This window comes from Gadus macrocephalus, chromosome 23 (genome assembly GCF_031168955.1).
Source record: "Gadus macrocephalus chromosome 23, ASM3116895v1".
NCBI classification, from domain to species: domain Eukaryota; kingdom Metazoa; phylum Chordata; class Actinopteri; order Gadiformes; family Gadidae; genus Gadus; species Gadus macrocephalus.
This window is the reverse complement of record NC_082404.1, coordinates 2,119,720-2,136,698: the sequence shown is the minus strand read 5'-3', so window position 1 is coordinate 2,136,698 and position 16,979 is coordinate 2,119,720. Positions and strand designations below refer to the sequence as shown.

At 43.2% G+C, this 16,979-nt stretch overlaps 1 protein-coding gene across 1 annotated transcript; it reads right to left on the bottom strand.

Moving 5' to 3' along the window:
- Positions 1-3,965: 3,965 nt before the first annotated feature.
- slc22a13b (solute carrier family 22 member 13b) lies at positions 3,966-16,494 on the bottom strand. The gene is made up of 10 exons (XM_060045180.1): positions 16,002-16,494; positions 15,721-15,824; positions 9,651-9,805; positions 9,266-9,437; positions 9,059-9,179; positions 8,786-8,880; positions 8,437-8,651; positions 4,769-4,877; positions 4,227-4,421; positions 3,966-4,119 (listed from the first exon to the last, which is right to left on the bottom strand). Exons 1-10 carry the CDS (start codon positions 16,374-16,376, stop codon positions 4,056-4,058), a joined length of 1,605 nt encoding a protein of 534 aa, XP_059901163.1. The 5' UTR covers positions 16,377-16,494; the 3' UTR covers positions 3,966-4,055.
- Between the last annotated feature and the right edge of the window lie 485 nt (positions 16,495-16,979).

The following is a 16,979-nucleotide window of genomic DNA, read 5'->3' as shown; positions in this document are numbered from 1 at the left end:
CAAACACCATGCACCTGACCGGGTTCTCTCCTGTGTGACTCCTCTGATGTATTTCGATCTTACTGAAGCATCTGAAACTAACCGCTTAGCAACCGAGTTCCTGAAGTTGTGGAGCTTCATATCCCTGAGCCTGAAATGTGCGTCAGTTTTTTTTCACTGCAAACGTTGGGAGGCTATTTATAGAAAATGTCTATGTTCTGACATGATTGATTGCATTTTATAACTGCATGGGCCTGGATACGTCGGTAGGGGTGTGTGTGTGTGTGTGTGTGTGTGTGTGTGTGTGTGTGTGTGTGTCCAGTGGGAGAGGAAATATCGACGTGTGAAAGAGTGTTTTGTATCAAGTTGAGGCCGACACATATCAATCGAAATTTATAAGTTACACATGTATTAAAAAAAAATTTGGGTTGAAATCGGGCTCGGGCTCATAATTACAGTTAATGTGTCGGGCCGGGCCGGGCTCGTACAGAACGTGCACGGGCCGGGTCGGGCTTGACACACACACACACACACACACACACACACACACACACACACACACACACACACACACACACACACCAACGTTTGCGGTGAAAAATACTTCTGCACATTTCACCCCGTCTTCGCAAGGTTGTTGGGCGCAGCAAGCTTTATAAAAAAAAAATATATATATATAAAGCCCTGCATGGGCCCTGCAGGAGCTGTGTGAGAGGAAGCGCTGCCAGGTCTCTGCAGGAGTAGGCAAGAAAAGCCATATGTTCAGAAGGACACTTCATGTTCTGAAGAAGGTTCATGTTTTAAAGTTGTTCATGTTCAAAAGAGCCATTCATGTTCAAAAAAGCATTCATGTTACAGAACTGTTAATAGTAAAACTTGAGAAGACTGGATATTTGTACTTTTTTGTGGAAAACTTGATGCGGCCCAGCCTCACCCAGAATCTGCCTCCAGCGGCCCCCAGGTAAATTGAGTTTGAGACCCCTGCCCTAGAGGAACCGTATGGGGAATCCAAGTTGAAACAACTTGCACAAAGGTTCAGACTTGATGACAGAAAAATTCTTGAAGGCTATAGGGATTTTAAGGATAACTCAAGCATCATTCCAGAAAACCTTGCACCACTCCTGAATATCGACCATCTCATTCCAGTTAGCACTGCTGAGTGTGCGAGGGGGTTCAGCTTAATGAACTTCATAGTGTGCTCCCTGAGATGCAGTCTGCACATGGTCACAGTGTTGTCCTAGATGTTTATTCAACTGAATGGCCCACCACTCACAAAGTTCAATCCAACATGTATGTGAAGTCCTGGCTGGTGAAGCACAGGGGAGCCATGAACCCCAGAACACGCCCCTGCAAGGCAGGACCTGACGTGGAGGACAAGGAGGCCCTCTGGGCACTACTGTGAAAAGCATGCATACTAATACACACACATACACACATGCCATAGATAGATAGTTCTTAATCTACATACTTTTCTTTACTGTTGAAATTTGAATAACTTCAATAAACTACAAACACATTCATTGACTGTCATTGATTGATTTAATATGACTTTAATTGATAACATAATGGAATATAAAGCCAGGCTAGCCTTACAGAGTCGCAACACTTTGCGTTGCGTTGTGTCGAGGTCGGTCTGATCACAAAATTCATAGTTTACCCGCCTCTAATTTGACCACTACAGCCCTGCTCATAACGTACCATTCATGCATAAATCATTACCTTCGCTATATAGCAAAGGGCTTGCTTGGACCCCAATTCTATGGCACAAAATAATTTGAAACATTTCCATCAGGCAAGATATATGACCTACGACGGAGTATTAGGGCCACACGTGAAGAAAAAAAATATTTTTGCCGTGACGAGATTAAAATCGACACTTCGACTTTAAAGTCAACATGTCGACATTAAACTCGAAATGTCAACAGTAAAGTTGAAATGTCATTTCGACTTTAATCTTGATGCGTCGACTTTAAACTTGAAATGTCGAGAATAAAGTTGAAACATAATATCGACTTTAATCTAGACGATTTTTTCCGTACAACCTTTTCAGCGTCCATACACTCATCCCCACACTGTGGCTCTGCGCTAAAACAGCGAGGATCTCTTTATTGTTAAACCCGATTCTGAAATAAAATTTTACCAAATCATCCATACAAGCCAACGGATTCGGGACTCTAAGGCCCCGTCCACACGAAGCCGAAACCGTTCCGTTTTCGATCTATCCGGTTTCGGAGTATCTCCGTAAAGACGGAGTCAAGCGAAACCGGGTAGATCTGTAGAAACGCTGTAGTACACATGCCAGGCCCATAAGGGCCGCTGCTTCTGCTACAGAAATCCAGAAGAAAATTAAATCAGAAGAAGAGGCGAGCATGCGCATAGAGGCTGCCCCCCGAACCACTAACAACACAAACAAACAGTCAGTCAACAGTCTCAATAAATAATGGCTTAGCAACCCAACAAGGGACATAATCTGCTGCAGAACGATTACAAGCCTGTCGTCCGCCATCAACCTTGTTGTTGTGAGTTCTGAGACTCCGCGGGCTTAACAGTCATTGGCTAGAGGGTCGAGGGGTGGGGCGATGACGTCATGGTTTACGGTTTCAGTCGGTTTCAGGTGTCCACACGAATCTAAAACGAAACCGGGTAGATTTGAAACCACTTCCGAGGGTGGTTTCAGAAGTTTACGGTTTCGGTCAGCGGATTCGCCAGCTTCGTGTGGACGGAAGGCCGAACCATACAAGACCTTTGCGGTTTCGCCATGAAATCGGCTTCGTGTGGAAGGGCCTAAATCGACACGACTTCGACCTGGGCGGGACTTTACGTCCTACGCCACTCGCTATGGGTGTGCATATGTGCGCGTAGCTGTTTGTCTCAGGGCTCTGTGCACGAACTCCCTTGCACTACAGGCTATATTTCTACAAATGACTTACTATTACTAGCGATTAACATGACGAAACACCACAAACTAAGCTAACATAAGACTATAGCCATACCAGATAACGTCATACCAGCTAACCCTAACTATTTCTATTAAACTCTGAACCATTTTGCAACAGGCAACTGTGTGTTGGTGTGTCTTATTGCTTCCCACGTCTGCGTCTGCATCTTTCCCACTCCTGGCTAATAGTTTCAGCTTTTGTACTGTATATCAGAAATGATCACCCTGTACCACACTGCTGACTTGTTGATGTTTTGTGAGCACTCACGCATTTCTCTAGGTATCTTAAGTTTCCTACTGGAGTCATCAAAACTTTGGACTTTGCTATTGTACGAAATATTGTGTTGCAAAAACACTTTTCTCTATTCTCGCTCGTTCGTAATTCCTATATCAATAGCCTACTCGCCAATAATATAATAATAGGCTATATATGAAAATTGAGAAACGGCAATCTCATACAATCTTTTTCAAGCCACTGATTGTTTATATGTAGGGTACAGCTGGCTTGCCGTGTGAATACGCATAACTTTTCATTTATATTCATTCAAAATATTAACATAGCCTACTATTTTAAAACTAAAGAAGCTGGTGTTTTGCTTTATATAATTTGTTGATATTGTTCAGTAGTTACATGCCTACATCAGGCCGTAGCACAGTTAACGAGCTGAGTTGACGAGCTGAGCTGGTGAAGTCATCCAGTCCGCTGCTGTTCCAATTGCAGGTGCGTACTCCCCTCCTCGGAAGTGTTTACTTGAAGTCCGGACTTGCCAAGTACGAACTTCCAAGTCCGCGAGTACGTAGTACGCGTACTAGGAATTGAGAAACGGCCATGAATTCGCCCAGAGAGGCGGGACCATTTGAAACGCGACTTGAATCTGACGATTCTGATTGGACAATGACAGATAATATGTCTAGAACACTGAAAACTACTTTTGCTGTGATAGAATTTGATCCTCTTTCTCCCAGTTGGTAGTGCGTCGCCCAAATCGCCCCTATACACCTTCCGCCCCTGGCGGCAAGTATATGTATATGTGTGGGAAACACTGCATTAGCTTGGTGGCTGGCATTAGCCACTATTACCTTTATTAAGTATGATTTAAGTACAATCATACAACAGATTAACAGATTGGGAAATCATTTAGAACTTTGTGCTTCCAGTTGATGGGTTATCATGACATTCAGCATCAGCATCCTTTTTGGTTCTGAAAGTAAAAAAAATTACACAGAAGCATAAAGCAAACCATTCAAACATTTTTGTCAATAAATCCATAGAAACTACACTTTTTAAGACTACCATCCGTGTCCTGACCTTTGTTGGGGGTGGTCCTGAAGTTCCGTGTTGAGGGTCTCTGGCAGTAGAAAGCAGAGGATCCCGCCTATGAGGGGAATGGTGCCATACAACACCATAGGGATGGCAGAGTGGTACACATCTAGCAGCCTGATGAGAGGGGCTAGGATGCCCCCGATACGAGCACACGTGGAGTTCAGCCCTACCCCACTCTGCCTAGAACCATTAAACAAATCGCCTGTAAACATCTATCATCTTAAAAAGATTGGGAATCTTTCTGCATGTCTTCGCCAACTCTATGTTAGAAAATGTTCAACCAATCACACAATTGGGATGCCTATATGCCCATTTATATCCACATTGTTATAAAAAGGTATTCATGACATCAAGACAACTTTGGGGACTGAATTGACCTCAGATGCATGTCTTTAACTTCAAATGATGCAACCAAAAAATCCTTCTAATGTTTTCTTCTCTGCCTGATAATTTTTCAGAAATGTGGAAAAAAGTTATGGAAGTTATATCTTATTTTTCATAGTTTAGGAGGACTTTAGGCGGTTTACCTGAGGATAGTGGGGTACAGCTCTGCAGTGAACACATAGAGCATAGTAAAGGAAGATGTAGCAGCATACTTCCCAAGTACAGCGATGACCGTCACAACCACAGGAAGGTCTATGGGGCATAGAATAATTGTATAAATTGAGAGTCATTCATGTAACTAAGTTCTATGAATTCCTACTGAGTTCCAGAGGCAGTGCTTTAGCAATAGATGTCTCCCTCTTCGCATGTGCAGCTCGAGTGTGTATACCAAAGTAGTGACGTTGTGACCCTGGGTGACGTAGGGCGCTATCCGCCAAATAGCATAAAAGTCATCCTGAACATTATCAGAGAACAGTGACAGAAAACTCTGGCAGTCATCCGGAATTCATAGAACAGTAGTTACATGCGTAACTCTCGTTCCATTTCATTCCTACTGACTGTCAGAGGCAGTGCACTGGATGACTTATACCAACGAAGTCAAGAGGATTCTTGCACCCATCTCATTGAGTGCAGGCTGCTGGCCTAGGCAGGACAGCTGCCGCCACAGCGTGGGGGCAGCTACATTGACCCTGTAGAACCAGGCAGGTGCATGGCGAAGCCCAGGTCACCGCCACTCATATGTCCTCTAAGGGTACACCCCTCAATGCCGCCCGGAGACACAGATGGTGGAATGGCATTTAACCTTAAAGGGCACGGCCAGGCCCTTGGTCTTGTATGTCTCAAGGATGGCTTCCAAAATCCAGTTGGCCAGCCCCTGCTTGGACAAGGTCTGGCCCCTCCTGAGTCCGCCATAGCCGGCAAAGAGACTTTCAGACTGCCGAAACCCAGACATTGCCTCCATATTCCATCAGAGTGCCTGCACTGGTCAGAATAGTATTGCCCTTTCATCCCCATCGCCCGGCAGGGGTGTGGGATCCTATGCCGCCAGTGTGAGGCCTAGATTGGCATTGGCATCGGCATCTACCCGGCGCAACAACGGGGAGGCAATCATCTGCTTTCACTGCTTTCACTCCAAACAATGGGATGTAACGGCTTTTTCCGTCGGTAGTGTCACCGCCGTTTGTCTGGCACTGGAACAGCAGATGATACGAAGGATGGACGGAGAGTCAGTCAACCTATTGGAACCCAATACGGGGATGGCAATTTATACCCTTTATGGGGATCCGCAATTTAAATACAAGGATAGATCGTAATAATATAATCAGCACAAATCTATATCTATATATATATATATAGTGATATATATCAAATTGTGTGAGTGTTTAAATATGGTCGCTAGTGTTTACATGTGGTCGATAGTGTTTAAATATGGTCAATAGTGTTTAAATGTGGTCGATAGTGTTTAAATGTGGGCGATAGGGTTTAAATGTGGTCGATAGTGTTTAAATGTGGGCGATAGGGTTTAAATGTGGTCGATAGTGTTTGAATGTGGTCGATAGCGTGTAAATATGGTTGACAGTGTTTAAATATGGTCGATAGTGTTTGAATGTGGTCGATAGTGTTTAAATGTGGTCGATAGTGTTTAAATATGGTTGATAGTGTTTAAATATGGTCTATAGTGTTTAAATGTGGGCGATAGTGTTTAAATGTGGTCGATAGTGTTTGAATGTGGTCGATAGTGTTTAAATATGGTTGATAGGGTTTAAATGTGGTCGATAGGGTTTAAATGTGGTCGATAGGGTTTGAATGTGGTCGATAGTGTTTAAATATGGTCGATAATGTTTAAATGTGGTCGATAGGGTTTAAATATGGTAGATAGTTTAAATGTGGTCGATAGTGTTTGAATATGGTTGATAGGGTTTAAATGTGGTCGATAGGGTTTAAATGTGGTCGAGAGGGGTTTACATGTTTAAATCTGGTTGATAGGGTTTACATGTTTAAATGTGGTCGATAGTGTTTGAGTGTGGTCGCTAGTGTTTACATGTGGTCGATAGTGTTTAAATGTGGTCGATAGTGTGTAGGTGTTGGCGAGAGTGTTTAAATGTGGTCGATGGTGTTTGGATGTGGTCGATAGTGTTTAAATGTGGTCGATAGGGTTTACATGTTTAAATGTGGTCGATAGTGTTTAATTGTGGTCGATAGTGTTTAATTGTGGTCGATAGGGTTTACATGTTTAAATGTGGTCGATAGTGTTTATATATGGTCGATAGGGTTTACATGTGGTCCATAGGGTTTACATGTGGTCCATAGTGTTTAAATGTGGTCCATAGTGTTTAAATGTGGGCGATAGTGTTTAAATGTGGGCGATAGTGTTTAAATGTGGTCGATAGGGTTTACGTGTGGTCCATAGTGTTTAAATGTGGGTGATAGTGTTTAAATGTGGGCGATAGTGTTTACATGTGGTCGATAGGGTTTACATGTGGTCCATAGTGTTTAAATATGGTTGATAGTGTTTAAATGTGGTCGATAGTGTTTACATGTGGTCGATATTGTTTAAATGTGATCGACAGTGTTTAAATATGGTCGATAGTGTTTAAATATGTTCTTTTCCCTCACTCTCCACCTCATCCCTAACTCTCCACCTCAAGCTGGTGTGTAGTGAGCGTTCTGGCACCGATTGGCTGCCGTGCATCACCCAAGTGGGTGCTACATATTGGTGGTGGTTAGTGAGGTCCCCCCTTCACTTTAGGCGTCTTTGAGTGTTATTAATTATTATTATTCTTCATGTTTAACCTCTGTTTTCCTTTTATTCCTAGTCTGTTTTACATAGTTTTGAATGATGACTATATGCTCTGTAAGGTGACCTTGGGTGTCTTGAAAGGCGCCTCTAAATTAAATGTATTATTATTATTATTATTATCTGCCGGGAGTCGAATCCCATCTAAATGAACACCACGGCCTGGTTGGGTGAGAGGGAGCTCTTGCTGTAGTTGACAGGGACCCCTGTCAACTGCTGGGGTCAACTACCCCACGTGACCCCAGCTGGGTCACGTGGGAAAGGTGAGTTACTCTATCGTGGACTGCCCTCTCCCTGATCCGGGCACAGACAAGCAAACCGCCAAGATAAGGAAGAACGCGAAGGCCCTTGGCCTCCATCGGTAGGGCGGGTAACATTGGGGTCACAATATTAAAAGTTTGTTATGAGGAATTCAAATATGACGATATGATATGATTTTTTGGATAGGATAACTCTAACTTACACCATTTTGTATTTCTTGATCAGCAATCTTACCCTTTCAAACCCTTTTTATTATATTTTATTAGATATTTAAGAAATTATTTATATTTACATATTTATTAATAGGTGAACTGCATGTACATCACTCGATACAATTTCAAGGAACAATCTCCTGACCCTAACCGTACTATTGGTCTATGAGCGCATTCATCTCTTGGCTCTGTTCCGAGCCGGCTACATTATGGTATCTAAGCAGTGAACACTCTTACCGAAGCCAGCTTTTTATCCGGTCTGTAGAGAAACCCTCTACCAAGCCCACCGTATCGGTCATAGGACGAAACAATACCTCGGCTCTGTGCCAAACGGGCTACCTTACGGCCTACGTGCAGGGAACACTCTGATGCCGAAGCCAGCTGTTTCTCCGGTCTGACATCTTCTCTCGACCTGCACTTGTGGGGGATACATCCAGTGCTATGGCACTGCCTCTGGCAGTCAGTAGGGATAGAAATGTATTTCTAGTTGGATGACATCCTGCAAAAGGTAAAGGCTATTATAACTAACTATTATAGTTACCCTTTGGAATAGCAAGGATCACAAGGCAAGCAGTGCCGGCCCCGAACAAGGCTGCTGCTTGACTTTTTCTCCTCCCAAAGTACTCAAGGAATAAAATACTGCCCATGCGTGCAGGGATTTCTACAAGGCCAAATATGAACTGAGTGAGGTAGATATCCAAGCCAAAATTTTCAACATTTAGGCTGACTCCAAAGTAAACCACACTTGTTGCGAACCTATAGACAGGACATCGTAAAAGTGTTAGCAATCTTAATCATTGTTGTCATTTGGAATCAGCATTTGTTCTAAAATGTGCACATGGCATTTTGAAGAAACTTAAGGAGCAGTACTAAGCAGTAGCAATACTCACCACAAAGAGTTCATGATGAGAACCCGTTTCCTTAAATAAGACACCCTAAACAAGTCCGGCATGCTTCCAGTTTTTGATGTGTTCTCAGACTCCAACTAAGACAAAAGGTATAAAACAAAAGTTAAGTGATTAAAAAAAATAAAAAGGGTTTATTTTTTTTAATCACCCATCAGAAAACAATAATTTTTATGAAGGTCATGGTGATTTTGGATTTTGGATGCGTTTTCTATTGGAGGAGGGAGAAGTGTGGCTTCCCTTCAATAGGTAACTCACCTGGCTGAGCATGGCTTCAGAGATTGTTCTTCCATTCACCCTGGCTGCCCTCAGGACCTCTTTACGTGCCTCCTTCATCCTTCCCTGGGTCATGAGCCATCGGGCGGATTCAGGCAGGAGCCTGGAACGTCACACAGGTCAAACACGACCAATCATTAAAGCACACAAGGCTTAGGGTTACGTTGAAGTACAGAAGAGTGAACAGACCAGTATACGGCTGGAAGTGCCAGGACCAGAGGGCCTGAGAACACTAGGTGCAGAATCCTCCAATCACGGATAAAGTAGGCAACGCCTGCCATCACCAACTGTCCGACAGCAAAAAAAGTGTGTGCAGAGATTGTAACGAAGGCCCTTTTAGAGGTACTGGTCCACTCTGCCCCTTTAGAGTGGAAACATGATCAAAATCACCCATCAGAAAACAATAATTGTTTTCACTTGATTTTTATGAAAGTTAAGTCATTTAGTAACTTGCAGAAAATACCTATAAAAAACACATGCAACAGGGTGAGACACAGGGCATGAGAACAAAGAAAACACTTACACCAGCTTCTTCTAACAAGACAACACAAATTAATTGTAAAAAGTTACTCACCTAATACAAATGCATTAATTAAAATCCCTGATGCTGCGGTAGCAACTACGAACCGAAAAGCCATGTACACATATATGTGTGGAGCAAAGGCAGAGCCAACACCAAACAGGAGCTGGAGACACATGGAGAGGAGGACCACAAACCGACGGCCAAGCCTGCAATACAGGATGACCATCATGGAGATCGCTTCAACCAAATAGAACAAGGGACAAATGTAATATGCTGCATTAAATTGCAACTAACTGCAGACTAACCGTTTGGATAAGAGGCCTATAATACATTTTCAAACTGATGGAGGATGATTTTTATTATATTTTAATACTTTTATAAGTGCTAATTCTAACTATCTGTTGTTAGTAAGTGGTCGTTCAAGCTCATTTTGATCACCAGGTGTGGACAATAGAATTGATTGTAGGGCGGAGCTAAGTCTGCCTTAGCTTGGTTTTGCACTTTTGCATCAGCTCTAATGTCAGGCCCCTTCAAGGAAAACTGGGTCAAACAAAGACACAGGGAGTCTCTCTGCGGGAATCCCTCGAGGAAAACCAGCAACTATTTCTCCTCCCATCCATTGTAGCTATGTGCCGTACCTCATCAACGTCAGTATATCTAACCAGAGAAGACGCCACCTAGGACCCTATGCTCGGCGCTGCTATCGATCCAATCTGTGCTACCCACCGCTCTCTACCTACAATGACATTGAAGTGATGGGGGGACTTTGGAACTGCCAATCAGCTGTTATAAAGGCAGACTCCATTTCGGCCAACACATTCCTCATGACTCTCCACTTCCTAGCCCTTACAGAGACTAGGATCACACCTGAGGAAACTGCAACTCCAGCTGCCCCCTCAACCCCCAACTTTTTCTTACACACACAACCCATCAGGGCGAGGGGGAGGGACTGAACCCCTAAACTTGCCAAGGTGGTCCTTCCCCTGTAACACTTGACCAGATGTGCATTCGAACCTCACACTGTTGCAGTTACCCAGATCATAGAGCAGAGTTACGGGCAGCTGAAAGGAAATAGAAGAGATCAGAGTCTAGTGTTGAACTCTCTCACTACCTTCTCCTCCTCTCAGAATTTACCTCCAAGGTGTCAACAGTAGCGATGTAACAGTATACCCCGATACAAATGTTGGCGAAAACAATTACCGTTTTCATTTCAAATAAAATTATTACCGCGCCAGCGGTGTGGAAACCGTGTGTTTAAATCCTTCCCAGCGCTTCATCCGAGTCTCCTGAAGTTGCTGCGCAGGCGCACTGTGTAGCCTGCGACATAATGTTTTTAAGTACTCGCCAGAAGCACTATACCTGAAATCCATATTTTCGTTCAGTGGTGGAGTGTGGCGCTAATCAGGACACTATTTTTTAACCTTAGCCTAAGAGCTAGACGGATGCCCACGTTTATTAAACAGTAGTAGATTACAGTATTTTATTGCATGCATTTAATTAATATTTGTCCAAGTTCAGTAAATGGTTAAATTCTGGATAGCTTAAATATACTAAGTCACGGTGGCGGTCTGAACCACGTGTCTTTGAAAACATGGAACATGATTTGCCCTGTAAGATGATGAATTTCTAGCCGATCGTTTTCTTTTGATTTAGCAATAAAAACAACTATAGGCAAAATTTTATATATATTGACATGAATAGTAGCCTAATGATATTAATAATTAATAACGATAATGACATGCTTATTCTTTTTTTTTTTACAGAGAGGACAGACAGTGAGGCCACAAAGTACTGCTACTGATTCATCCGTGACACAGACACTTGAGCAAGGATTACAAAAAAAGTCTGCTTATGCGCCTGCATCCATAAATGCTCAAGACCTGACTGCAGCAATCGCCTATTGCATAGCAAAAGACACAATGCCTTTCCAGATGGTTGAGAGGCCTGGCTTTCTCAGGATGATGAAGGTTGCCGTGCCTCTTTACAAAGTGCCTTCACGGAATTATTTTTCTAAGACTGAAATACCAAAGATGTACAACATAGTCAAAGCTGATGTTAAGAAAAGTTTGGCTCACGGTGAATTCTTTGCTGCAACTACTGACCTCTGGACCAGTGAAAGAGGGGGTGGTCTACCATACATCAGCTTTACAATTCATTATCTCTCCCCAGACTGGCAACTGGAATCACACTGCTTAGAAACCCAATTTTTTCCAGAAGATATTCAAAATATTACAGAGTTTTTTGAAAATATGTTGGAGGAGTGTGAGATAAACAAGACAAATCTGGTCTCCATAACCACAGATAATGCAACGATTATGATCAAGGCCTTTGAACAGTTTCCAGATCTGTGGCTTGGATGCTTCGGTCACAATTTGAATCTGGCCATCTCAAAGGCTCTGAAAATTCTGAGAGTTGATACAGCAGTCAGGGCCTGTCGTCACCTGGTCCAGGGCTTCTCACGGAGCTGGAAGAGAAAGAGAGGACTGACAGAAAAGCAAGCTGCCCTCAACTTGCCACAGAAGGCTCTCATCCATGATGTCGTGACCAGATTGGGATCTACATACAAGATGCTTGATCGTTTCCTCAGCCAGCAGCAGGCTGTGCAACACTGGCAGTCTGTGCATCACTGGCTGCAGAAAGGGGAGTTCGGCATCTGATGCCCAAGGATGGTGACATAGTTGTTATGGAGCAATTCTGCCAGCTCCTTGAACCTCTGAGCAAATTTACAGATGCACTCGGCTCAGAGACATGAGTCACTTTATCAGCCATTAAGCCAGTTCTTGACCACATCACTGGTGATGTCCTGGAGGAAAATTATGAGGATCCAGCCCGGCCCCTGACCAAGCAGATGAAACAGGTAATGAGAGAAGACCTAAATAAGCAGTACACAGAGAAAGCAAAGGATGTCATGCAGATGGCTTGTTTCATTTACCCCAGGTACAAAACAAACTTTTTATATGATCCTGTGGATGATGTAGTTGACAGCTGTGTCCATTAGGCCTTGAAGCTGACACCTTTACAAGTCAGGCAGGATCCACAAAGCACCAGCAGTAGCATCAGAAGGGAAAGGCCTGGCTGGGTTGCTAAAAAAAATCAATTCAACAAGGCAGCAGAGATCTGAAGAGAGTTCAGTTCCAGACACCCCAGGAGATTCAGTGAAGGAGGAAGTCAAGGTCTACATGTCTCTGCCATCCATTCCAGCCAAGGATGATCCACTGTTGTGGTGGAGGGGCCACAACCAGACAAGGTAAATATGTTGACATTTTTACATTTCAATCTCAAGTGAATATAGACAGACATGATGCTGGATCACCAGCATCTTATTTGTTGATGATGGAGAGAATAAGTATACAATCAGTTTCCTTTCCATTGATTTGTTTACATATTGTTTTTGTTTTTATTTTAATGCCATCAATACTAGAACTGATTTGGAGTTGATTACTATTAATAGATTGTTAGTGGCTATTTATTTTAAATTCACAATGCACTATTTTTTTAAACTTTACTTGTACAGTGTTCATGCATACAGTTTTACATTTTAAAAGTGGTGTTTCTTAGATTTTTCTTGAAAAGTTTTGATTAAACCTTCACTACTGTACATTTTCCTGACAAATAAGATGTTTTCACGCTTAACCCTTGTTCCTTCGATGTTAAAAGTTGCACTATTTCAGTTTCCGTAGTGCTTTTTGAACATATTGAACACACTTTTAAAAGTACCGTGATAATACCAAAAACCGGGATAATTTGATCACAATGAGGTTAAATTTTCATACCGTTACACCCCTAGTCAACAGCCAAATCTGCCTTCTACAGCACCAAAGTAAACTGCTCTGTCTCCTAACTCAGGAAACAGTTTTCCATATTCTCTGTAATAAGAGTATACAATTAATATTAAGTTAAATCTTACCACCAACCACTAGGTGTGTGCCCCTTGTAACTAATTGTATACTAACCTGTATCATTAGAATAAGACAATGAAAAGCCACGCTTGAGTCACTAGCTCACGGAGTTAATTAAATAAAGCCATCTGTTCTTAAAGTCAGTTTCTGATTAATGTAGTAACATTACATTCTCTTCCCTCCTCACCCCTCCTTGCTCCCTCACAGCTGAGGAATTTGTTAGCTACTTTACCAACAAGGTGAAGGACATCAGCTCCTCTTTCACTGCTGCCGGCATCCTCCCTTCCCCTATCCCAACCTCTATTTTTATCCACTTTCTGCTCTCTACTCCGAAGATGTCAACAGAATAGTTACGTCTAACCACTCAACCGCCTGCCACCTTTACTCGATTCCCTTCTACCTTATCCAGGCCGTCTCAAGCAACATTTTGCCATTCCTCCCCACTCTAATATAACTCCTCCCTCACTTCAGGCCTTATTTCAGCATCCTTTAAGACTGCTAGAATCAAGCCGCTCATTAAGAAACCCACCCTTGACACCACTGACATCCGGAATGACACAACTTCCTTCAATCCTTCCTAAAACACTGGAACTTGCCATCTCTAACCAACTGTCCTACTATCTCTCACAAAGCAATGTGCTTAACCCTTATCAGTCAGGCTTCTAGATTGCCCTCCTCATGGTGAGCCTCGTCCCTCTCTTCGGTTCTGATTCTCCTCAACCTGTCGTTCGACACAGTGGAAAACCAGATTCTCCTCACCACTCCCGCTGAACTCGGCATTACTGAAACCTATCAGTTCACATGGAACTATTTGTTGCAGTTAATTCCTGTCCTAAATTAACCACTGTGGTTAGATAATACTAGGGTTAGGGTTAGGGTAAGTTCTGCAGGTAATTCAAAATAAGGATTGTAAATATAATCATAGGATTCAGCTCTATTCTCTGGCACTAGGTCAAAGACTGTCTTTCTGCTCCAGTCACGCCCCCCAGGTAGCGTCGCCCTTATATAGACGTCAAGGTCACACGCATTGTCCAGCCACTAGAGGGAGATGACTCAGAGAAACACAAAATACCACATGAAAGAAAATGTCATTCTGGCTCCTACACTACTCCGTGTCCAAGCCCTGCACTTTTAACACCAGTGTCCCTCAAGACTCAGTACTGGGACCCATTCTGTTCTCCCTATATACTAGATCCCTGGACTCTAATCACATCACAAATATCATCACTGCTACACTGACGCCACTCAGATATACCTCTCTTTCTCCTCCTCTGAAAGCCCCCTCATTGCAACACGCATCTCAGAATATCTGTCTGACATAAGCAGTTGGCAATCACTTGGAGATTTACTTGTGCAAGACTGAGATTCTCCTTGTGCCAGGGAAAGATTGCCCTCACATGGTCGTATTGGTCACTGTCGAGGACATCACGGTATCTCCAGCACAGACTGCTGAAACCTTGCTGTGGTACTGGACAATCGTTATGCTGCAACGCAAACATCACAGCGGTGGCCTGATCCTTTAGATTTGCTCTCTACAACATCTGCAGGATCCAGGACCCTAACCCTCCTCATGAGAGAAACAGCTCGGCTCCAAGCGCTTGACATCTCCCGCCTCGACTACTGCAACTCACTCATGGCTGAGCTCACTGCCTCCGCGATCAAACCTTTGCAGTGTATCCAGACCAGTGCAGTTCACCTTGTGTTCAACCTACCAAAATTCTCCAATGCAACCCTCCTTTAGCATAGCCTCCACTGGCTCCCTGTAGTAGATCGCATCAGATTCAAGAAGATGGTACTGGCCTACAAGGCGGTCAATGGAACTGCCGCTGCCTACATCCAAGCTTTATTTAGACCAAACACCCCAGCTCGAACAATCCGCTCAACAACCTCAGCTGGATGTCTGGTACCGCCATCGCTACGAGCAAGCAAAGGTCGAACAACAAAACAACTTTGATGTGTTTAGTGATCTGGCACCACAGTGGTGGAACTAGCGCCCTGCCCATGTCAGGACCACTGAGTCACTCAACAGCTCCTGCAAAAGACTCAAGACCCACTTGATCAGAGTTCACCAGGACTCTGCATAGCCTCCTCCCTTACTCCCCACCACCCCTGTTTACTGACTCATTTTGTTATTATGAGCAGAGGTAACTGTAACATAATCTAATTTCAATCCCTTAATTAAGTATTTGTGTACGTGATGTGAAGAGATTCTGTAGACCTACCTGTCGGCCATTGGTCCAAACACCAGCGCTCCGACCAAAAGACCTGCCATGTAGATGGTCTGTGTTGCCTCATTTAAAAGACTGTTGTCGCACACTAGATTAAACTGGGCCAAACAGAAGGAAACTAATTATGTATCCTCTATTTCTTGGTCTAGAGAAGTCCTATAGTTGTTGATTATAAAAACTAAAATAATAGCAATAATAATAACCTTTCGCCAAAGGCATATTAGTTATAAACAAACAGAAAATAGATTGTGTCGTTTTCAGTTGCTTTGGCCTACCTCTGTTACATAACTGGAGGATCTTTCAGGTTTATCGTAAACCCATCCGTCATGGCATTTCGTGGTACTATTAATCCCGTATGCTTCAATTGTTTCCAAATCCATGTCCACAGGTTTGAACATCGTGCAGCTTTCATACCTCCCATCTTCTCCAGTGGGGACGGTGAGGTTGAGCTGCTTTTCAGATGTCAAGTTAGGGCCAATGGCAATTATCCAGTCCGTGTTGCAGTGGTGGGGGAAGTTCATCCCAGTAAAAATTGAAAGAAACACATCCAAACCAAGACTAGTGTTCAAAATGAATAATGTTATCAACAAGCGTTTCTGGAATAATCCAAACCCCCCAATTTCCTCAAGGATAAGTCCAAACTCGTTCATAATGGTACCAGGATGGAGGACTGTGTTTATGAGCTAGAAGCCTATGAGCACTTGGAAGTGTTGTCTATCGGAGAGTTAGTTATCCACAGCTCCTCTGCCTTAGAGAGAGAGAGAGAGAGAGAGAGAGAGAGAGAGAGAGAGAGAGAGAGAGAGAGAGAGAGAGAGAGAGAGAGAGAGAGAGAGAGAGAGAGAGAGAGAGAGAGAGAGAGAGAGAGAGAGAGAGAGAGAGAGTCCAAAGTCTTTCAAGAGTTTTTATTACCCAAATGAAAACAGGCAAAGATAATAAACAAAATAACCTGCAAGGTTCATAAACTAACTTCAACTGCAATGATAACTGAATATCATTAAGGATAAGAGAAACAACAATAAAACGGAAAACGTTCTTCAAGGACCACACGATTACGCGTTACGGGAACTTAGGTATAGATTCATAATTGATTTAGAATTTTCACTTTAGGTGCGTATCAACGTGCGCTACGTAAAATGAGCCGTGATCAAGTAGTGATTGATGGAGGGAACAAAGTGAGATATTTCTTAGCACCGGCAATGTCATCGGGCTTCCTGGCGCTGACCATGGGAACCAAGAGGTTCAATGACTTCACT